This window comes from Plodia interpunctella, chromosome Z, assembly GCF_027563975.2.
Source record: "Plodia interpunctella isolate USDA-ARS_2022_Savannah chromosome Z, ilPloInte3.2, whole genome shotgun sequence".
Taxonomy (NCBI): Eukaryota; Metazoa; Arthropoda; class Insecta; order Lepidoptera; family Pyralidae; genus Plodia; species Plodia interpunctella.
The window spans coordinates 7,319,807-7,344,564 of NC_071324.2; the positions used below are offsets into that span (position 1 = coordinate 7,319,807).

The window sequence follows — 24,758 nt, forward strand, 5'->3', positions numbered from 1 at the left end:
ATAATGATCTTTTTTTTAAATAAATAAATAAATAAATGAGGACAAACCACACATATTGAGCTAGCCCCAAAGAAAGTTCGAGACTTGTGTTATGGAATACTAACTCAACGATACTATATTTTATAACAAATACATATATAGATAAACATCCAAGACCCGGGCCAATCAGAAAAAGATCGTTTTTCCATCATGACCCGACCGGGGATCGAACCCGGGACCTCTCGGTTCAGTGGCAAGAACTTTACCACTGCGCCACCGAGGTCGTCAAAACCTTTATAGCGAAATACCTACTAATACCGTTATTAGCTTCAAAAAATAACTAAGTAATTTTTTTTTCAGTTAATGTTTGAACCTGTGCCACTTACCACACCCCTGTCAACATTAATTAACGGTAAATATGAAAATGTCTTGTATATTATTATATTTTGATGATTTATTTACTCAATGCATCGTTTTTTTTATTATTTTACGTACCTACTTCGCCTTTCATAAAAAATCCAATTATTTTATCAGGAGTGTTGAAACTACCATCGGAATAATAGCAAGCCTGACTGCTTTTGTCGCAATCGTTTATAAATAAATTTAGCTTCCATTTTTATTTGAAAGATTTTTTATTTTTAAACGCACTGTTTTGATAATAGCGTCGTTTTCGCTTACGAGATCTTTAGCCTGAATTCGCACTAGTAGTAGGAGGCTGTAGCAGCTTCAACACGGGGCTCAAATCATAAAGCTTGGAGCGATCGTGCAGCAGTGTTATAAGATCAGACATTCGACTAATGAAAATACGTATCACTAATATATTTAGTATTTATGGTACACATATATATTTTCCCCGTGGCTTCTCCTGTATCAGATTACAATTTAACTCATTTCCTCGGATTTCCTTACAATCAAATAGAAAATATAAAAAACAACAACATATATTTGTAACGTTGACTTTCTGAAACGTAAGTGTAATGATATCATTGTAGGAATAAATTGTATGTAATAATTATTTATTACCCAAAACATTATACTTATTTCTATTGACATCAGTAGACTTCATTTTAAGTGAAACTTTACATAAAATGTGTCACCAACCTCACTTTAGGCTATAACGGCAGGAATGTTGCCACAATTATTTTTTCAGACGAGTGGATGGCAAATACTTACGAGGCATCCTCTTAGTCCATCCATAGTTTATTTTTCATTTTTGTGTCCGTAGTTTATGACCTATAGAAATACAGATATGCCGTATTTATTATTATTAGAGATGTCACGAGACCCGCAATGTCTAAACCCATAGCGATATTTCAAATGCGAAAATCTTATGTGTCACGTTTTCACGTCTAAAATTCTGGGATTTTAATAAAATTTGATGTTGGTTTAGTTTTTGAGGTGTATGCATACATATGAATACATAGGATACCGCAAGCAGCGCTGTGGGCAACTGCTAATAATAAATAGCTAGTTTGATATATTTTAACCCCGAAATTCGGCTAGACCTAGATTTAGCTGGGGTTATAACTAAGTCTAGCAGCACTTCGAGGTTTCGACGTATCAAATGATAAATCGAAGCCCTATCGAATTATCTTCGCAAAGAACTCTCGTGCCGACAAACTTTGTAACTTGATTTGTTTGCGCCACCAAAAGTCAACACTACAACCTCGCTTCAAAAGCGCCTCATAAGTGCTTTTCATCGTTCCTACAAACAAAATTAGATTACATATTTTTTGAGACATTTTCAGTTAATTGTATAATTTTTGCAATACGTAAACTACGATATTTTATTTTCTGTAGATTGAGTATTCTACTTTATTATTACTAATCCAATCGTTATGTATAGAGGTTACAAGGTTCGTACCTCAGGAGCAGGTACAATCTATCTATCTATACATATATATATCTAAAAGCGAAAAACACTCACGTATCACGAAATCTTAAAAACTACTGAGCCCATGAAGTTTAAATTTAGCAGGAAGGCAGATTGTAACTAGTAGACATCCGCTAAGAAAGGATATTTTGAAATTCCATCCCTAGGGGGGTGAAAATGGGTTGCCAGTTTGTATGAAACTCCTAAATTTTTTAAGTGAAAGAAAGAAGACATGAAATTTATGATTTAAATTTGTTATTAGTAAAAAATAATAATACATTAATTCGATTTTGAAAATTACATCCCTATAGGGGTGAAAAAGGAGTTGCAAGTTTGTATGAAACTTCGTAGTTTTTGAAGTGACACATTTTTTATTTTACTTTGTAATTGGTAAATAACTTGAAATTTTAGGTAAAAACTGGTGATTAGTAAAATATAATAATGTAATAACTAGATTTTGAAAATTGCATCTCTAGGGAAATGATGTAGAGGTGAACTTTTATGCGAAGCTTTATTATTTTTAAAGAGAGGTCCATCAAATGTACGATATGCAATACGGGAAGCGGGACAGGGACATGTAGCGGGAAATGTCTTTTCCCGAACGCGCCCCATCCAAGTTGCGGGAAATGGGATGGGGCACATTGCGGGAAAAGACATGGGACTATTTGTAGGAAACGGAACGGGGAAACGGGGATTTGAATTAAGATGACAAAAAATACGGATTTGAATCAAGATAATAAATAAATTTTACCAGTCTTAGATTAGAATGCGCGATAAAAGAATAATTGAAATCTTATTCTCTCGATTCTTTTTAAGAATTAAATTCACGCTTGCGAAACTGCGGGAAAAAGCTAGTAAATAATAAAATTATAAAAAATGTTATTTACAATCAGCTCAACAGCTAAAAAAAGCGAAATAAAGAAAAGAACATGCAGGAAACCACCAAAACCAAAAAGAAATTGTTATATTGGCGGGAACATAGGTATTGAGTTCAGCCTACTGAATGATGCCACCCTGCTCCCAATTTTTGGTGCGCCCAAGGTTTATCGAACTAGCTTGGACTAAAATTCTAAATAAAGTTTCTAGTTCGCTGCTCCAATAGTGACATTGTAATCGAATGTCTATTTTCTTATAAATATTTTCGAATAATATTACGACATCGGTATCATGCCTTCCCTATACTTATGTGGCAACAAAAACTGAGTTTACTAAAATAGGTATTCATAAATTAGTTAAATATACTAAAAGTTAAGTAGGTAACTTGTTTTTGTTAGAACAATAACATAAATAATACTGCCGCCGTCGTCGTATCACGTTATCTGGAAATCTATTCGATAGTTGCTCAGGTTGTAAAAAATATGGCACCGGCTATCTTTCGAGACTGTTCCGTTTAATTTTATTGAATCGCGTATCAAAGAGATATGAAATAGTCTTTGTTGCGGTTTATATTCATGATCTACTTAAAAATGCGTATAATATTAAAATATAAATAATTAAATCTGAAAATTAGTTTAGGAAGTGCACTTGATGCGGCTATTTAGCTGTTGTTGAAATAAGGCCTTGCGAACGTAACGTATACCACAGAAGTATTTAGTTCAAGTAGTGTCGGAAACATCAAGCGGCTAGGTTTTTTGCTGCACGAACTCTTGGATACCCTGACGTCGACGTGACGTGTTCGTGCGCTAGTAGTGTTACCATATTTGTAACAAAAATCGCGACATCAATGGCAATCAAACATTGCTCCGACAGTTATGCAGCTAGTACAATGGTATTTCGAGCTATCAAATATTATAATTTAAGTGATTCTATTTGTTGTCTTAAATAGTAGTAAAATATCTGGTCAGTATGAATAATACGGACAAGTCCATACAAATGGATGCCCTGTATTCGTATGTGACTGTACAATTTGAGTGCTGCTCGCTCACTGCGGCAGTGCACGCTATGTAATGTGACGGACGGCCTTCATGCTTAGAGGGCGGATGACCGCGGAACGCGCGGATTGTTCCACTGACTTTCACCTACGCCAACGCGGTTACATCTAAACAAAATATTGAAAGGATTTTATTTACTCGTCCAGTTCTTTAGTTATTGTTATCACAAATTCATTTAACAATCGTGATGCACTCATCACAATTGTGGGATAGGAAACAATACAGTTAAAATATTGTGACTTAATAATGATCAAACACCAATCATTCATTACCTACTGTGTGCGTGCATGTTCAGGTAGCACAGTTTGTCACGTTTCAAATGAAAATAGAGCTCGGTGTACCTTGGTATAGTGCTGGTTTATTTATAACAAATGTCCTTCAATAACAGTTGTTTATTGACAAATTTAAGTACTTTAGAAATTATAATGTCACTTCTATCGAATAGATGCAAGAAAAAATCAACAAAAGTAACAAAGTATCAGAATCGTGATGATAAATATCAACATCTGGATTAATGTAAATGTAATTTGGCGCATGGCTCATTTGCGCTTGCTAACACGTATTGCCCGTTGATATCGTGAGTGCGCGTATCTGGTGCAGAGAGGCGCGTGGAGAGGAGGATTCTTTATGGCAGCACCTGACTCACCATGAGAGTGGAGTCCGAAGCGAGAGACGCGCCCGTCGCCCCTACCGTCACCCCAGGGACACCGATCGCTAGTAATACAGAATCGCCTGTTTCATCCTTGGACGGTTTGTTAATTTAATACATAACATTACTAACGCACTTATTAGCTTGCGATATCACTTATGATATGGTAACTTTAGCAAGTAGCTACTCTCTAAATTAAATTAATCACTAACCATTCACCGTTTTGCTTGAAACAAATCACGCTTATGAATTAGATTTATTTTATTTTATTTACCTAGTTACTTATATTAAAACGTTGGTTTCTTCTCTTCATGGCTGACAATCGTGGTAATTACGTGGATTTAAACAAATAAAATATTTATTTTATGTACTTTCTTGGCACTATTATTAGGAGTGGTTTCCATTCCACCCAAGTTGAAAGAAGTTTGCTCACTATGTCTTCCTTCACCGGAAGTAAGTGGTGGTCGATAAAAACTACTACAGATTAGTATACAAACTCATGTAGCACGAGTAGGATTTGAACCTGGGATCTTTCGGTACAAAGGCGTCTTAACCATTGTTATATGTCTTAACCATATGTTCTTTAAAAATGTGTATATTTATTTCCACTGCACTGATTTTACATTACCTGCATATTTACAAATGTGAAATCAACGTGATATTGGATTCCGTAGGTAAAATTATAACGAAAAAATGTATTTATTCATATATTTATACCTGCCTGCATATTACTTTTGTAGTCATAATGTAAAAGGTTACAAAAATATTTCATTTTAGACTTCGTTCATGCGAGTAGTAATTGCCTAATCGCCTTCACAACTCAATGATAATACATTCTGCCGTTTCTAATACACACGAATGACTCTGTAATCTACCTTTACTAATGCTGTATGTTCTTTAAACACACAGGATATAATATCAAAATATACTTATACCTACTTACTAAATTAATACGTACCATACTCGTATATGCCTGATCTGTTATTCAGTATTTCATTAATAACTCACTTGTAAATTAATCGGTGTCGTAAATTTATGTGAGTGCACCTATATATGTTTCTATTTAAAAATAAAAATTTATAAAAATGCTTTATAAAACTTCATATAACGAACCATATCGTCGATAAAATAACTTCATTAATTTCATGATTTATAACTGGTTAAATACATTATAGCCTCACTATTGTGACGAAAATGCATGTAATAGAAATATTTATTTTATGAAGGTACATACCAGGTTAACGGCACGGATTGTTATTTGTCTTTCATTAATAATGACAAAATTGTTAAATCCCACAAACAAAAAGGCATTCAACATAGAAATAATACACCACATGTTGGCTTTATATTTTCGGACACCATCTAATATTTTCATTCCATTAAAATGTAAAATGTTTATCGATTAAATTAAAATGCAGGTGTATGTTTATATGTATTAAACAACAATATGCTTCGTTCATAGGCATCATTATATAAAACCTTATTTGAGTTGCAGTGGTATTTCCTAGCTTAGGAATAATTTCATAAATCGTTTATAGTGAACGTAATCCTTTAAGTATATCTTTATATGTATCTTTATATATATATATATATATATATATGCATATCTTTATATGCATATTTGCACCTGTAAACTTTATTCAATATTTTCACTAATGAACATTTGAATACAGACTGTCGTGACGAGAGTGAGCAAATCACAACGCCCGACCGGGCGCTTCTCGCCAAGCTGGAGGAAGAAAACCGTCGGATCGAGGCGGACGCCAAAAGTGCCTCACTCACCAATGTGCACAGTCGCAAGAGTTCCGATACTTCACAAATCTCACTCGCATCAGGTGAGTTTGATAAAAATTGAAAAGGATTTTAGCTAACAATTTGTATGTACCGAGCTCCGGTCGTCTAACAATATACCAATATGAGTATGTCATGAAAAATCGCGTGGTGGGCTAATAGCCTACTCGTTTGCCAAGTGCCACAAGTGTTGTCCACTTATGTATCTTTGAAATCCAACTGTTTTATTTCAAGTATTCCACATACAGATTCATAGAGCCTAGCATGACCGTAACTCCATGTCATAAAACATTACATTCCTGTGAAAATATACATAACGGACCAGAGTTCATTAATTAAAATCTGATAAGCCAGTATTTATTAAATTTTAATACTATTTTGCACTACTGACGTCATAGCTAGTTAAAACTGTGTAATAAAGCTAACCACATATCAGGAGGTGCGTGCACTTAGCGGAAACATCCGTATAACAGCTATAATAAACTTCAATCGGTACACTAAAAATGACGGGAAGCAATTCGAACGCGCTCTTTTCTTAGTGCATTGAATACACATGCGGTACTTACACTTGTAATGCACAATAACGTAAACGCAATCTTTCTCTCACGCTGAGAGGTGAAAAGAGAGGTAAATATTAAACGTCTATGTCGACAAGTGAGACGAATACCTTACCGACTTCTTATTCCGCTCATCACAATTCCAATTGAGTCGAGAAACCTACTTACGGTAATACTACGTCACTATATCACTCTTCCTTATAACAAATTATACAGCTTTCTAAAAAAATAATTGTCATTAGAACTAGAAATCAATGAATATGAAACATTGTAATCGGTTGCTTAAACCGAGCCTATTTATTTTTATCTCTTATCAGTGAACACCACGCGCTATCAGTGTTTTGCATCTTAGTCACATTGTCATGCGTGAGTTAGAAGATGAAATGGATGAAACTGGGGACTTTTATTTTGGAAAAACCGTGTTTGATTTCTATATTTCAAGTATTCTGGAAAATCTCACGTTAAGAAGTATGTATTGATATATTTTAGTGTGGTTTTCATGGAAGTATATTCAATATTACATCATTGCACGAGCAGTATGTCCTACATTGATAATTTAATGTTACAGTGTGTTCAAAATATACACGTCAAGTTTTATTTTCTTTAAACAGCTACGAGTTCGAGTCAGGAAACAGAAGCACGGGTCAGCGGAACCAATGGGGAAGAAGATCTATGGGGTTTATGGGGCCGCATCGTCAGCAACTGGGAGACGGAATGGAAGCGGCGCAATCAGTTCGTACGGGACCTGGTGCGCCAGGGCGTGCCACACCACTTCCGGGGCATCGTTTGGCAACTACTGGCTGGAGTCGACACCTCTCCAGAAAAGAAACAATATGCCACCTATATAAAAGTATGCTTATTTTAAAGTAAATACTCAATCATATATTACTTTGACCTCCGATAAGAATTGAATTTTTGAATGCTGACTTTTGTTTTTGTGAAATAGGCGAAGTCTGCTTGCGAGAAAGTGATCCGACGAGACATTGCTCGCACTTACCCAGAGCATGACTTCTTTAAAGAAAAGGATGGGTTGGGCCAAGAATCGTTGTTCAACGTGATGAAAGCCTACTCACTCCACGACAGGGAAGTGGGCTACTGTCAGGGTAGTGGCTTTATCGTAGGCCTGCTGCTAATGCAGGTAATAACTTCTATATTTGTTATTACGCTATGAGATTATTGATTTTCCTTTTAATTTCCGATTACAAGAAATATTTGACTACGTCGAAAACTAAACAGAAAATAATTTCCATCCCATAAAATGACTAAAGAAAACTTGCAAAAGTTCACTTTTTGAATCAAGACAGTTGAATAAATAATGATATTTGTGTTGCTAGCTTATTTAGAGGGCAGACAAAGTATGACAATTTATTATGGTATTACTATTTTATCAGTTGTTTTTCATTTGCTAATATTACGGTCATATTAATTCAGATGCCGGAAGAAGAAGCGTTTGCAGTACTCGTGAAGATAATGCAGCAGCATCGCATGAGGGATATGTTCAAGCCTAGCATGGCAGAGCTGGGGCTGTGCATGTTTCAGTTAGAGAACCTGGTGCAAGAGTTGCTACCCGACCTGCATGGCCACTTCCAAGCTCAGGTATAGCGGACAACATCTGAAGGTCCTGGGTTTGATTCTCAGCGCGGAAAAATATTTGGATTTATTCCAGTCTGATACTACTAAGTTTTGATCCCAGTGGGATCACGATTATTTTATTTATTTTTTTATTCCCGTCGGATACCACTTGCATAATATACCAGTGGGATCAACTTTTTTTAATTTATTATATATTCCATTCTGATCCTACTAGTGGTTTAAACATATTTTTAGTACAGCCAGTAACATAATTTCTACTATCATAATGATACTAATTTAAAAAAAGTAATAATAGCCATACATGCAGCTTTTTTACCTGCGAACGTAGTAGGCGCGCTTGTCCATCCAATCAGAGACAAGTATAACTAATATTTCCAGGAATTGTTTCATACTTAGAGCTAGTTGACCTTGAGAAAGGGGTTATCTTTATTCTAATTGCCAGTCGTCATTTTGCTTTCCAATGTGAAATTATGTGCATCTCATTGTACGTGACGTGTTGAAGTGAATTACTAGACAGTAAGTACGCATCTTGTAATATTAAACGATTGCTATAGATTTATTAAATTCTATTTTCATTTACAAAGTTTTATTGTTATAGAACAGTTAAGGCATGGCAGAGAATAGTTATATTTCGTTTATAGAAAAGATTAACGTTTATTTCAACACATCAATTTTATTATCATCATTATCCTAGAACTTTATGTTTTTAATTGATGTATAATAATGAAAATGTTATTCGTTTTAGGAAATGTCAGAAGGTAATAGCAAGCCCTCTACCTCTAATAACTCTGGTGGTGAGTTCACAATTATACAGAGGAACGGTGGTGCAGTTTTGTTGCGGGCTGGTTACCAATATACTAAGAAAATAACATTCAAAAGTGGATGTATTACGTGGAGATGCGTGAATTGGCGCAAAAAGTGCCCGGCATATATAAATATAAAGGTATGAGCTACTTTATATCCACATAAAATAACGAACTGACTTGCTTTAATTTTTTGGCTCATTCATTGATTCATTTTGACGACCTGAGTAGCGTAGTGGTCACCATGGCGGGTTTGCTATGCACGGGTCCCGGGTTCGATCCCCGGCCGGGCAGAAAATGAAATGATGAATTTTACTATCTGTGATGGGTCTGGGTGTTACTATGTATAATGTGTATATGTCGCAGTCATCTGGTTGAATCTGCTTTTTGATTAAATGACTAGCTCCTTTATTGAATGACGATATTCAATTGAATCACTAGGCTAAACGTTGATAGAACAAGCGTCACTCAACGTCCAACTAGTTAGCTGATTGTAACATAGCTCTTTGAACAGGGCGGACGTAAAATCAGTCAGGTGATTCAAATTTAGTTCATTTTTTTCCCACTGCAGCGCTAGTAGTCACCAAAACAAATGTGGCGTCAAACAGCTTGCACAGAAAGCACTGTATTGAAATTCTTTTCGATTAAATTAGCGTTAAAGTGCCTTATTTGTGATATCATAAATAAGGTGTGCCATATTATCCTGCAACATATCATGTCCTCATTTTTGTTATGTAAAGTAAGGTTACCTTTTTAATTTTACGAAATTAGCGAACTTATGTTCACCCTAATCAAATATTACAAAGTCGTACAGATTCTATTTAACGAGATATTTTATAATTAACTTATTTTTATTTAAAGTAAGGTTAACTTTTAAGTTGCGAACTCATGGTCATCCTAACCAAACATTACAAAATGGGCTATATCCCATTCAACGACTTCGCTAAATGACGTTCAGTCAAGACGTTAAACGTTACACGACTTGACGAATTGTCCTTTAGTCATTCAATTGAATATCGTCATTCAATATAGGAGCTAGTCATTCAATCAAATAGTAGATTCAACCAGATGACTGCGACATATATACAACAAAAAAAACTATTATAAATAGTAGGAATATCCGTTAATCTAGCACGCATAACATAAGCATTTAGTTGCTTAGCTTGGGGCTAGATGGCGCTGTGTGGATTAGTCTAACAGTATTATTATTATTCATTAAAGTGTGTAATCTAACTTGAAGTTTTTTTTTTCATCAGGAAAACAACATTATAAAAGAAAAAAGTCACCAATGTAAGCCGGACGAAATAAAAAATGTAGTAGATCAAAAATTACATGAATGCCGAGAAAAGGTTCTATCTTCGAATTTTTCACCAATACCCAATATTTACAACAACTTTATGTCAGAATTCGAAAATGCAGGCTTGGATCTCTTAAAAAAGCTTCCGTCATTCGGAAACATTAAATCTTCTTTATATAATGCCAGAAATAAGAAAGCCGGAGTGACAAAAATACAATGCAATTTGCCTGAAGAAGTTATAGTTCCTTTGCAGTTCAAGGAATTTGTTCTTGCCGACTACTATAATGAATCTTCCGAAACTCGAATTATAGTTTTTGCTGATAGCGAAGTCCTGGAACAAATTAAACATATCAAGATTTATTTTAGTGACGGAACTTTTGAGTGCTGCCCAAAACCATTTGTACAACTTTATTCTATACACGGCGATCTCGGAAGCAATGAAGAGCACACAAGAATAGTGCCTTTAATGTACGTGTTGCTGAATAGAAAAACTGAAGAAATTTACACAACACTTTTTCAAGTATTAAAGGAACATATTCCAGATTGGGAACCGTTGATATATGTGACAGATTATGAACAAGCGGCTATGAATGCCATATCAAAAGTTTTCCCTTCAGTCGAAGTAAAAGGATGTTACTTTCATTTTTCACACAACGTGTGGAAGAAGGCTAAAGCGCTAAATTTAACTAAAGAAAAGAGACTCCGAAAACATGTAGCGCTCTCAGCTCTCCTGCCGCTGCTACCTCGAGAATTCATCTCAGACGGGTGGTGCTATTTAATGGAAGACAGTCCTGAATCTAATGAAATTCAACAATTCAACGATTATATGGTGACACAATGGCTGGAAGACGAAAATTTTGTCAACATTTGGTGTGTTCATAATCAACGTCACCGCACAACCAATGCTGTAGAATCTTGGCATAAAAAACTAAACAGTACTCTGCCAAAGAAACCCAATTTATTTCAACTCTTAAAAGTTTTAAAAGATGATGCCAGTCTTCAAAAGGTTAACATTAAAAAGCATAATTTTGAGCTGCCGAACCCGAAGCGAAGACTAACCAAAGTGATTGCTAACGACAACTGGTTTAAACACGTAACTAATGAACTTTTGTCAGGTAAAATCACAGTTGGTCACTGCCTGGAAAAGTTAAGATTATGATTTCTTTTTATTTTATTTCCTTATTTTGTAAATTTTTATATACAGATTATATGAATGACTTATCTATATTTTTAGTTAAGATAACAAGTTGATTTGAAGCTAGTCGTTGTAATTAATATTTGATAGTTTTAATTTAAATGTAAAGTGTTTTCTGTGATGATTTATTTTTCTATGATATCTGTGATAATTGTTGTAAATAAATGAATGTTGATTTTTAACGAATGACTTTTTTCCTGACTGTACATACCCCTTTTTTAACTTTGCAAGAATGTAGTAGGATCCGTTGGGACGTACAAACTGCAAGTGGGATCAGACGAGAAATTGTTAATAATACTCACGGTAGGAGGATCACAAATAGTGGTATCCGACTGGAAATTACCAATATTTGTACCTACCTAAGTTCGCTTGGTTCTGTGACAACTTATAAATTGTCGATAGTTTACGTTGTTCACTTAAAAGGGCTGCTATATAAAGATAAGTTATCGAACAGTGGATATTTCGTATTTTACTCGATTTTTAAAAATAAGGTGTGGTCGTGACAATAATTGCTTTCCAGACGTCGATCTTTAGTTTTATAGTTGATCGATGCTTCTGGACTACATTATTGAATCCCAAAACGCGGAATATGGTTTTGCAGGGTTTTGGCACATCGATATACGCAAGCAGCTGGTTCCTCACGTTGTTCACAACTACTCTGACTCTTCCCCTCGCTTGTCGCGTCATGGACGTATTCCTGTCGGAGGGCATAGAGATCGTCTTCAAGGTGGCGCTCGCTATGCTCACTCTTGGCAAAAATGATCTACTCTCACTCGACATGGAGAATATTCTCAAGGTCAGTTATCAAATATCTATAATCTTTTATTACGACTCACACTTTAATTTTGTTTGTATTTTACTGTTCATACAGCACCATTTGCCGTTTTCCTTAATTAGTCATTTACGTTAAATGGTCGCTTTCCTTACTCATCTATATCGACAAATTTTCAATATGCCTTCAGTATCATTAATTGGTTATTTTTGTGACTCTTGCAATAAAGTTCATTATGTTTTTGTTTTTCTAAGTTTGCGACATGAATCATTAAATGTTTTAATTGAAAGTCCACGTATTTTACAGTACATACAAAAAGAATTACCAGCGAAAGCGGAAGCCGATCAGGACATGTTCATGAACCTTGCTTACAGTATCAAAGTAAACCAGAAAAAGATGAAGAAACTGGAAAAGGAATATACTGTTATCAAGACCAAGGAGCAGGGCGATATTGCAGTTCTCAGAGTAAGCTCTCAATATACTAGGCGCTCAAATGATAAAGATTTAATACGGCAAAATCAGTGTACAGTAATAAATATATACACAGAATATGTACTTACATTACTATGAATTAGTAAATTTAGAGTAACTTTGTTGACATATCTTGAATTAGCCTTCACTAATTCTTGTCACAGTGCCTCCGACAAGAGAATCGTCTTCTCAAGCAGCGTGTGGAACTACTGGAAAAGGAGAGTTCCTCCCTCGCTGAGCGGCTGCTCCGGGGGCAGGTAGACCGCGCAGAGGGAGAGGAGGAAGCCTTCGCCCTGACCCGAGAGGTCCAGGCCTTGAGGAGAGCCAATATGGACGCGCAGCAAAGGCTGGCGGTTGCGCAAGATGAAATACGATCGTTGGAAATGACTATAGCTGAGGTAAGTTTTGTTGTTAGTTTGGTTAAACACAATGTATGAGATAGCATCGTAAAGTGCCAGTATTTTCACATTACATTAAATTTTATATTCGATTCGCTATCGATTATCAAAAGCGCCGCACGTAACTCATTGTCTTCAAATTACCCATTAAGTAACAATTATAGTTTGCGACTCTTTTCAATATATTTTTCTCTGTTTAATAAGTTTATTCTTAGTTTAACAAGTACCACGATGGCGAACAGTGATGGCGAATGATACTCATTTAGCGCCGACATTTCCGATCGTTGAGTTTCACGTAAATTTATTCACGAACTAAACTATTTTATCGGTTTGATTTTGGTAATGGAAATTAGGTTAATGGAGTGTTTAATGATTGGCGTTGGTTTAGAACAACTCGAGGCAGTCGTCGCTGTCGGGCGCGGAGAGCAGCGCGAAGGGCGAGGAGCTGGCGCGCTGTCTGCAGCGGGAGCTGGTGCGCGCGCGGCTGCACGCGGCCGAGCGCGAGGCGGCCGAGCGGGAGCTCACTGCGCGCATCGCCGAGCTTGAGTCCGAGAACAAGTGTCTGCGCCGGCAGCGCGTCGACAACAACGTCGCACATCTACAGGTACACTAGTACACTGGTTACGGAAGTAGACGGATTGGGAAAAAATAATGCTGTGTGGGAAAAAAGCAAATATTCAAATTAGACCAAACGGGAAAGTACATCGATCGTTCCGGAGGGGAAAGTGGAACGACCTTTACGGGGAAACAGAAGTAGAAGGATTGGTAAAAAATGTACAGTTTATAAAAACAGATCAAATGGTAAAGTTATCTTCGCTCGTAGGAAAAGGTGCCTCTTTCATTCTTCCAATTATCTATTTACTGCAAAAAGCCACCCACGTAGAATATCATCCAAGTTATTCTACAATCTCTCTCGTGGTCTTGCCCTAATTCTAACCACTAATCCGCGAAAGAAATAGCCAGGTGATTTTTTTTTTCTTTAAATGATTAATTATTAAGCAAAGTTCTTCTAATGAGTTTTACACATAATAATTTAAAACTTTTCTCCGTAGGACGAACTGATCGCCGTGAAATTGCGCGAAGCAGAAGCCAACCTTTCCCTCAAGGAACTTCGGCAGAGAGTCACAGAACTGTCGGAAACTTGGCAAAGACATTTGCAAGTAAGTGTTAGATTATTTTTACACTTATAATAAATCAAGCTGCGAGGGTATCCGATGAAATTAATTCTAAGCATACCAAATTTCCAGCGAGTCAGTAATTTTACGTGGATAATAAACACGAATTCAAACTTTCTTATATTTTTTTGGATTCGTTGCAATGTGTTTGAAAATAGAAAAGTGATGAATCAAAAAATGTACGACTGACACTCCTTACTGATGGATGTTTTATCACAAGGACCTACCTTGTGAGGCCCTAAAAATATTGTAGTACCGTGTTTTTTTAGGAGCACAGACAAGAAGCGCCTGCTCCGCCCGTTCAGTCGAACGTGGTATCCGACATAATGGCCACGCCCAAAAAGCTGCTCAGGGCTTGGGAAGGCCGCTCCGCAGACTTTCAGAAAATGGATGAGGAACTTATGTCGACCAAAATGAGAGAGCTCGAGGCTTTGACGGAATTGAAGGAGCTACGGCTGAAGGTGCGTATGAAGATATACAAATTAGATGTAATATTTAAACACTTTTCACAAGCCCAGACCTGTAAACGCCACGAACAATTTATACTTTACCAGTAACGAGGTATTGGTTCTCATATATTTGAAGGATAGGGTCGATTCGTGCATATTGGTTAGCAAACCTTAAGCTTAAACCCACATGTTTTATCGACTATGGGTATGCGGAAATAAACGAATGAGGAGTATGTTATCTACCACAGAGTAACTAAAATATATGCTTATAAAATTCTATAAGAATTTTTTTTCTATTTTGTATTATCATCATCAACCTTACTTTATCCCATTATCTGCGGTCGACGCAATACGTCTGTCTGTCTTTCCAAGTCTGAGGATGGCAACCCCTGACATCCTCATATCTTCATTTCATCTCTTTAGACTTTAGACATGTATTTGCGATTATACATTTATGTGTATATGGTGCAGGTTATGGAGCTAGAGACCCAGGTGCAGGTGTCGACAAACCAGCTGCGGCGGCAGGACGTGGACGCGCGGGCGCTGCGCGAAGAGCTGGACGCGGCCATGCAGCGCGAGCGAGGCCTGCAGGCGCGCCAGCGGGAGTTCCAACACAAGTACACCGACCTCGAGAGCAAGGTGATGCTACTAACTAATCATTACATAGAGTAAAACAAAGTCGCCCTCCGCTTTGTGTCTGTTTCTAATACCCGCTAATTTCTAATATCTAATGTTCGGTATACATTGCAGATTTTTCATTGCGATAAATAATAGCACTCATACAAACTACGCAATGTTCATACTTCGTCGGCATCTGTGTGAAGTTCCGAGTACGGCGATAGTGTGGCGCCTACGTAATACAAAGTCATCTTCCGCTGTTATTGTCAAAGCTTTCTTCTTTTAAACGCATCACAAACAAAAAATCATCATCGTTTTCACTGTTATTCAATTCAATTCAATACAATTTATTCCCGAATACACACACACTACACACTTTAGACACAATTTTTTAAATATGTTACAGGCGAAATACGAGTCGATGCAGGCTAATATTAGAAACATGGAGGACGCACAAAGAATAGCCGAGCTAGAAACTGAAGTGTCAGAATATAAATTAAAGGTAGAGTTTTTTTTATTATTTCTTACAGGTGTTGTGTATATCCCTTTATAACTCTTCTATATGATATCTGTTTCTCTGGACCTACTTTTATATGCATATTTCATGATGTCGAAATCATTTTGAAGATAGTCAGTTCCGATTATAATACGAACGTTTGCTGTATAATGCTTCTTATTTTACGTACAATAAAGTTATTGTAAACAAACAATTACTAAATCGTTTAAATAGTAAAATGTAATTTAGAACGAAGTGATGGCGACCGAAGGGGAGTTGAGGAGCAACAACGTGGACGACTCGGATAGAGTGCGCGAGCTGCAGGAACAGGTCACCGAACTCAAAGCCGAGGTACTATTGTTTATTTACTAGCTGCGCCCCGGGAATTCACTCCTGTAGGAATATTGCGATAGAAATACCTATTGTGGTTTTCTATAGAACGTTTCTTTAGGTATATAAATAAGGTAAACTGGCACATCTTTTTATTTAAATATTTGATTTGGAATTAAAAATCTGTATAATCAACAATTTCGAAATCAAATTATTTCATAAATCATATTACATTATTGATGTCAAATGTGTTAATGTACTGATTTTCAAAGTGTATATTTCAATTAAAATACTTGTTAAATTTGTAAACAAAAAGTACCTAAACAAACGCATTGTAGGTTATATTCTAGCCATGTACTAAATTTACGTGATTGAGTAACAATCTGCACACATTCAAACTTTCGCATTATTATAGTAGGAAGAAAGATAAAATTGAAAACATTTTGAGATAGATAATATGTACCTACTAACGTCTCCTTAATGCTGCGTAGTTTAAACAATAGATATCACAATCTGATAGATTGTTATTGAGTGCTCAATATGATAAATAAAATCTTTCCGAGCTTCGCTTCTCTAACAAATACATTATCGTGTTCTTCCCTGCTTTTTGTCATAATTATACGTCATAAGTCAAGGCAGCAACACTAACAAAAGTTAACATGAACAAGGCAAAGAATATTTTAAAATATTTTATAGTTTTTGTTATAATCATAACTCAAGAAAAATGTCCGTGGGCTATCACATTTTAATGAAGCTTTCATGTGTGCTTTTGTCGCGACTTGGACTGTGTGAAATGCACATGACTAATGCTACGTCCACACCGACACAACGAAGGCAATGTGTTTCTATTTTTTCCACTATAACTGCTAAACACCATCTTTGGGTCGGTATGGAAGTAAAATAACACGTATCACTGGCGGGTTTTGCACGTCGTGGGTAGCGGCCATACGACCGCAAAGTTAGCTTCACGTCATTGTTACACTAAACGCTTTTCTTGTTTATTCTTTGGTATCACTAATGTGCATTATTTATATAAACTGTGATAGGTATTCCGTAGCAGCAATATATTATTATCAAGTATCTTGTCACATAGATTTTTGATAAAATGAATACTTTGTTTTATTTATAAGATGGCTTTCTTTTCTCAACGTCCATCTCAGATAATAGGTTACCTACTGGTAACCTCATTATTATATTGAATATTATAGAAAATTTCAAAATTGAATTTTTTCAAGTCCTTTCTAATTCTTTATCGTTCGATCGATCGTTATAATCTGGACTACGATGTTCCTGGAATATTACTTTAATTTACTTGATTTTAAATCGGAGCGGTCTGCATTGGGTCGATCTTTCCTTTTTCTCACATACATAGATTGAACCTGTTCCAAAAAAAATCCTTTTTGTACAAAAAAAGTATATATTTTAACTTTAAATATTAACAACGTACCTACTGTGTAGTTTATTTTAAAACATTTGTGTATTGTAACAATTTCCTTTTTTCAATTCAAATAACATTGTGTTGTGTATATCATAAGGGTTAGATACAATCACTTTCACAGTTGTCTTATGAGTTATGTTTGGCACTGTACAGTTTCCGACACCAATCACCACTCCGGACACGGAGCCCTGGAAATGGGTCGAGTAAGTTCTGCATATCAATAACATAAGTGTACTGCTGTGACCAGGTCCTTATTAGCGCTCCGCGGAGTAAATAAATGTATATAATTAGCCAGTTAATACATCACCATCCATCCTCATTGAAATGGAAGCCTTAAAGATATTTGAAAATACGCCTAAAATTGTGTGCCATGTAAATAGGGCCATATTTTCAAGAATATTTTTGTTAAGTAATGAAAATACGTATTCGAAAAAAATTGTTGATAGGTATTCCTGTCAAACCATAAATGATGTAACATGAATTTTGATGCGATTACTCAGTAAAGGTTAAAGTTTATATTATTTATCAATTTCAAATTTAATCTATTTGTTAACAAAACATATAAATTACAAATACAATGTGGTTACGAATGTACATCTAATGAGAGTTGGCTTCAGCAGTCGAATGTTATTTTGTCGGGTGTGAGCGGTGAGGTATAACTTCGACAGGAGTACGAACGCACCATTATCAATCATGTGACAAACATAGGTTATTCCGCTAATTTATTTAGTGCTTCAATTGAATCATTTCGAGTAATTAAATAGCTGAACAAAATTAAATCCGCAAGATAAATTATATAAGAATAGAATGATACATGTTTAAATATTCATTTGAGTTAGACAAAGAGAATAGAGGACATACTAGCATCTTGACGTCATAGACTTATATGACGTATGAATTACAATGTAAAACTCTATTTTGCAAAACAGAGACATCTTTAGAAATGCAAAAATTCATTGTTTTCATCTTTTCATCCAATTTTAAATGAATTTTGAAATTTTGTTACAGTATAGAGACAATTTTTAAATTTTGTTAATAATTATGACAGTCAGTGGAACCTTCAAAGCGCCATATGATTTATAATATTTACTTCATGTGTTCGTACTTAGATTATGATTTGGATTAGAGAATATTCGTACTTTAAAACATTACTAACATTTATTTATTCCGTGTAGACTAAGTTGTTATTCGTTTCGCAGATTAACTCTACATAACCGTAAAGAACAAAATTATCTTGAACATTGGTTTAATTTTTATTTATACATATTGATATATACTTGCTGTGGAGTAGTCTGGCGGACGGGATAACGAGTTATCTAATTAATTTGGTGCTAATTATGTGTTTGAATGAATGAATTGGCAGCTCTAAAGCTTTTTTAAGTATTAGTATTAGATAGGTGTGTTTTATTATATATGTTTTTTTTAATGGTATAGTGTATGTATATATTATATACAGGTCATATAAATTCTCTTCAGTATCTACCTCTGTGTGGACGAAGAGGAAGATACAACGCATCTAAGCATGTATGCTTACATAGGTTTTCATATGGATTTTATATTATATCAGTTAAATACATATTGAAATTCGAAATAGAACATTATAAGAAAAAATAACATTATAAGAAATTCGAAATAGAACATTATAAGAAATAATAATTTATTAATTCTAATTACCTATCAAAACTTGCTATGCTTTTATCTCTAAGTCCTAATCTATAAAACATATCTAGTCAATTCACCTTAGCTTAAGATGGTGGATTGCGTGAAAAACAAAAATGTATTATACCAACCCCATTCTTTTTGAATTTGCCCTGTTTGCGTCAATAATCCGAAATAGCTACCACTTTCATCTGTGCATCTCAGCTTGCGACATACCACTTTCATTTGCACATCCCTGCTTACGACATCAAACATTTTCACTTCGTCGCATTTTCACATAATGGCACGCGGAACGAAACTTTTGTAGAAAACCATTACTAATTCCCGTTCCAAAATTCGGCATGCTTTCATTTTTTGCTTCATTGGCATTTACTAAATATTTCATTTGGAGTAGCTTAGATATTTCCTGAACTATAATGTAATTATGTATGAAGAAACTAATATACAAATCTATTTCTGTAGATTATGATGGTCCTATGCTTAATATTACTATGAATGTGCTATATATTATAACTACATAATTTTAATATATTCTAATAACTTTCTATAATTATTGTGAAAGCACCAACGATAAAAATTAGATAATTACTGGCATTCCGCACACGCATTTAACACTAGAAATGGATACCGTAAAGGTAGGTTTAGACGGAGAATATTTTCAGCCGCCTAAGTTACGGCACCTAAAAAAGACACCGAATAAACACTTACGCGGCATGCCAACGCTGGCACGGAATAGAAGACGCGCCTATTTTTTGGCACCATTGACCTCCGCCCGTGCCTCTCGTTGTTCCCGCGCCTATTTAAATGGCGCCGAAAGTTTTTATACGGTGCCTTTTTTAGGCGGTTGAAAATAGTTTCCGTCTAAACCTACCATAACTGAAATTGTGACTATTGATTTCGACTAATAACACTGTTAATTGTGTCAACATTTGATGAGATATTATAATGACAGGTCATGAGGCTAGAAGCGTGGAGAGCACGCGCGCTGGGACACACCGAGCTCAGTCGCGCCATCTCTGTCGAAGAAGATTTAGAAGAAGACGAGAAGCTGAAACTGATCCTCCGCCGCGAGTCCTCCGCGTCTCTGGACCTCCCTCCGGCGCCACGCAAGCCCACGTAGCGAACGAACAATCCGCGAATAATCATATTATACACTGTCTCTTCTCACGACATTTTTCTTCTATCATGACATTCGTTCACTAGGGTCAATTTTGAAGTACATCCGGTAAAATTTCATACAGTTAAGTATACACTTAGATTTAATATATATTTTGAATGATTATTAAATAAATGCGTTCATGTTAGCGAGTCGAAAATATAACATTGTAATACGATAGCGAAGCCTATTATTGTATACTTATAGAATTTGATCAACAACTTCGAATATTTTTTTATAAAATTATGTAATACATTTATTGATATAAAATGTTTTGACAAATCATTCACTTGCTAATTTGTTTTATATACATATTATACTTTTTAAACACTATAAAATATCAATCCGTTTTCAACTGGGATTGAAATTGAATGATAATAATTAGACATTTAAAGAATAATTTGAAATAAGTAGGTCGATTTATTATTTGTATATAAATATTAACACAAATGCTAATTTCAAGTAATTTGCAAATTCATTCCCTAAAATGTATCCTAAAGATAATTTATTATAATTCAAAGCCCATTAGTAACTGAAGTTTGTTTCGAATATATTGTTATTTGTCTAGTTACAATTTTAATTTATTGAAAATGTCGAATGTCGGGAGAAATTTTGGTGCTCGTTAATACAATAACGTGGATCGGCTTGACAGGGTTTTAAGATCAGTTAGATTTCTCTACGATTTGCTCGGTCAATATTTCTTATACCTACCACGAATTTATTTTTGTTTAATTAGCTGTTCATTATGCATGTGTTATAAAACTTGTAGAATAAATGTTTCAATTAGCGATTCGATTCGATTGAGCAATTCGATCTACGATCTATATAGTTGCCAATTAATCATTTTTAATATGTTTTATGCTACAAAGCAATTGAGTACTAAGTTATTAATTATTAAATATTGGTATTATATGGAATTGTTACGTAATACTTATTGGCTGTAATGTAATTACGGTTTTCACGAGTAAAAAGTTGGCCGAAAATTAGAAATCCAGACTTTGATAGTTATAAGTATTTTAATTAAAATTTCATTAATTTAAGATGGCGTAAGATGGCGTAACAATTTGGACACGAAATAAAATATAAGGTGGCTCTAAGCTTATTATTTGTGGATCTCGCTTTCTACAAAATCTGTGTATGATTGTGTGTACTCTACATATAATCAATAATTAACTCAATGATAGTTTGGTTAATCATGGACCTACTCGCTCTTGTTAGTAAGTGTAATAGTAAATTATAATTGTGTATCAATTTTTATGAATATGTTAACGATGTCCCTGGTACCCAAATCCAAAATAGTGTTCGTAAGTAGATTTTGCTTAGAATTTAGCCCCGTAAATGCTAATTTCTAGCCATGGATAAAACGGCGACACACTTACTTAATTATATAAAATAAATGTTTCTTCATAGTAGTCTGTTAATAACCTATTTCTACAATTATGTAAACCCGATAAAATAATGAGGTGTACCAAGGATTTGTAGTCTATTGTAATAAAATATTTTATAGACAGTCTAGCTAGAATTTACTGACATATGTTAGTGCGTTGCGTGTAGATTTTTCATTCTGAAGCTACTTAATATTCAAAGTAAAATTAAAATAAAGACTCATGATGCCAATTAACCAATTTACATCAACGCACTGATTTTAATATCTTTATACTTATGGTTGTAGTTGAGACATACAGGTAGTGTTAATGTGTAGCTCTTTATAAATATATATTATAAAATTATCCGTAGAAGTGGGTAACTGTTCTTTCTAATAGATGCCAGTTATAGGTATTTTGTGAGTACTTCTTATACTAAGGAATTCATACCCTGTATTATAGATATTAGATCAATCGATCTCAGTATATTGGACATTGTTTTGAGTTTTATATCACTTTGAATTTCTTGTATCTATTTTTAATCAGTATTTTTTAGTATTCTTTATCATTAATAATTATCGAGAACATTCCATTATATTAATAAGCGATAGTAATAATGTCTTCGAAATTTGAAATCGTGTGCATCTGAAAAAAATGTTTAAAATTAATGATTTTAAAATCATGTTCTATATTTTATATATATTAAAAATAATATGTGATCCAACTTGGACTAATGCAGAGAAACTTCAATGAAAGTATAGCAAGCAAACGTACCAATCTTTTCACCATACATTAACATCTCAATATTCAGGTCTCTTGAAAATTAGTTTATTTAATTCACGCCCATAATTGCCACCAATCATGCAATCAACCAAGATGTTTCATAACTTCACATTTGTCTTTTATTTTATTTTCTTCGTCTATCTTTGATGACGTTCACGTGCTGTACTACGTGTAAGTTTCGAGATAACTTTTTGAAAAAATCCCATATAATTCTTATGCCAGTTTTTGTGGGCTTACATTCCAAGACTACTTACTTTGGTCTTACCATTACTTAACTGATAATATTATGTAAGTATCTACACATATCTACTCTACTAATTTTATTTTATTTGTGAGGTAGCTTACGATAAAACATCATAATTTTGTTTTAACCTAGAACACTTAAAGTTTTAGGCTAAATAAGTAATCTTTTCAGCGTTACAACCAATGCGCTTTACGCTGACAAATATGGTTACTTAAAACTATTACGACAAAATATTGTGTGTACTTATTATTAATAAACTCTTTAATTTTCGTTAGGTTTTAACGCAGTATTTTTTTATGATTTATTATGGCTTGGAATACTCACTCTAATAAAAATATAATAAAAAGCTAATATTTTGGTTACAATCAGATGATCGGGTTATCTCTTTTTTCTATTCATTTCTTATTTCGCAGGGTGTTCAAAGATTTTCAATTGTGTACCTAGCCAATCATATGCATTTCATGGCAGCTAAATATATCTTACTACATCATTATATTTTCAACTGGAGTAATTTGCGCTACTGTAAAAAGCCCAATAACCAGATCCAATATGTATTTGCCCCAATTATATATTTTCCTCTTGATGTCATGTTAAAGTACATCTAGAATCATAGCAAGTTTTCAAAATACTTTTGATAATGTTATACTTAGATATGGTCGATACGAGCTTCTTAAATCTTAATTACAGTAGCTTCACTCATTTTAAAATAATTATATTAATGTGGTATTACTGATATTAAGTGGTAGCAAATTATATATAATATTATTAATATATAATTTGCTACCACTGTGAGAGAAAATGCTCCAAGTTGATTCTGTTTTGTATCAGCGTTATTATTATTCTATTTTATTGTTTTTTTTTTGTTGATAATTATGTCGATATTATAAAATATTTTATTATGTAAGTAGTAAGTTTTAGAACGTGCAATATATCTATCTTTTGTCATAGGTTTTATCATCCAGGCTTTCCGAAATGTATTAAGAATGTCATTTGTTGAATTGAGAAAGGTATGTTATCCAAGATTACTATAGGCGTATTTTATCTCAAAATTGCAGGAGCGAAGCCCCGGGCAACATGTTAGTAGGTAATATTTAATTTGTCGGAAGACGAAACTAGCAATAGACACTAAGTAATTTCAAGTTGTAGCTCTCAAGTACTTACCTTTGAATTAACAAATATTTTGGAAGATTTCATCACAGAGAATATTTTGCTCATTTAATGACGAAATGAAATTCTTTAGAACAGTAATATATGAAATCTGTAATATCTATTACATGTTACATGCACCGGAGGATCGCTTATCCGAGTACTACTATAGACATTTAATATTTTTTCGAAATTACATTTTTATTCTCCTATATGCCGTAGGCGGTGTAAGCTTGTTTTTGTAATAATTAAACCATTTTGTAACATCAAATTTTTAGTAAATAAATAATAATTAGTTTACATTTTTTTTTATTACACAAGAATCCTGGAACAATTTCAATGAATTTAGCACGTCTGCGAGCTACAATCAAATAATAAAAAAATATATTTTTATTAGCCAATAGTATCCTATTGTTGGGCAAAGGCTTCTATTGGCTACTCCTCTACTCTCCATTCGTCCTGGAATTATTGTGTACACAAATATTTGTTTGCGGTTCTGAGTGTGTTGGGCCTGTTTCTGTTATGTCGAACTGTGGCCAATTGTTGTCTGAAAAAATGATGAATGAATGGGAATACCTGCATAAACTTTGG

The 24,758-nt window shown here is 34.5% G+C and overlaps 2 protein-coding genes across 4 annotated transcripts in view; both read left to right on the top strand.

Moving 5' to 3' along the window:
* The window catches only part of Evi5 (Ecotropic viral integration site 5), a 30,097-nt gene extending 5,630 nt beyond the window's left edge, over positions 1 to 24,467 (top strand). Inside the window, exons 2-18 of one of the 3 annotated variants that reach the window (XM_053767639.1) lie at positions 340 to 391; positions 4,384 to 4,533; positions 6,106 to 6,267; positions 7,392 to 7,630; positions 7,727 to 7,918; positions 8,212 to 8,376; positions 12,270 to 12,464; positions 12,747 to 12,905; positions 13,076 to 13,309; positions 13,698 to 13,913; positions 14,362 to 14,469; positions 14,754 to 14,945; positions 15,405 to 15,572; positions 15,958 to 16,053; positions 16,297 to 16,398; positions 17,969 to 18,018; positions 20,427 to 20,567. In XM_053767639.1, coding sequence (XP_053623614.1) covers positions 4,431 to 4,533; positions 6,106 to 6,267; positions 7,392 to 7,630; positions 7,727 to 7,918; positions 8,212 to 8,376; positions 12,270 to 12,464; positions 12,747 to 12,905; positions 13,076 to 13,309; positions 13,698 to 13,913; positions 14,362 to 14,469; positions 14,754 to 14,945; positions 15,405 to 15,572; positions 15,958 to 16,053; positions 16,297 to 16,398; positions 17,969 to 18,018; positions 20,427 to 20,433 — 2,388 coding nt within the window. In that variant the 5' untranslated portion in view covers positions 340 to 391; positions 4,384 to 4,430 and the 3' untranslated portion in view covers positions 20,434 to 20,567. Of the gene's footprint in view, positions 1 to 339; positions 392 to 4,383; positions 4,534 to 6,105; positions 6,268 to 7,391; positions 7,631 to 7,726; positions 7,919 to 8,211; positions 8,377 to 12,269; positions 12,465 to 12,746; positions 12,906 to 13,075; positions 13,310 to 13,697; positions 13,914 to 14,361; positions 14,470 to 14,753; positions 14,946 to 15,404; positions 15,573 to 15,957; positions 16,054 to 16,296; positions 16,399 to 17,968; positions 18,019 to 20,426 lie in introns of all 3 variants that reach the window. The other 2 variants (XM_053767637.2, XM_053767638.2) reach the window with 2 other exon arrangements.
* On the top strand, positions 8,440 to 12,273 carry LOC128682789 (uncharacterized). Its single transcript, XM_053767640.2, has 2 exons — positions 8,440 to 9,316; positions 10,433 to 12,273. Exons 1-2 carry the CDS (start codon positions 9,122 to 9,124, stop codon positions 11,630 to 11,632), a joined length of 1,395 nt encoding a protein of 464 aa, XP_053623615.1. The 5' UTR covers positions 8,440 to 9,121; the 3' UTR covers positions 11,633 to 12,273.
* Positions 24,468 to 24,758: the final 291 nt, after the last annotated feature.

Coding starts and splice junctions, on each gene's coding strand:
- LOC128682789 (XM_053767640.2), top strand. CDS start 9,122: ATGTCAGAAGGTAATAGCAAGCCCTCTACCTCTAATAACTCTGGTGGT. Junction 9,317..10,432: donor CGGCATATATAAATATAAAG/GTATGAGCTACT, acceptor TTTTTTCATCAG/GAAAACAACATTATAAAAGA.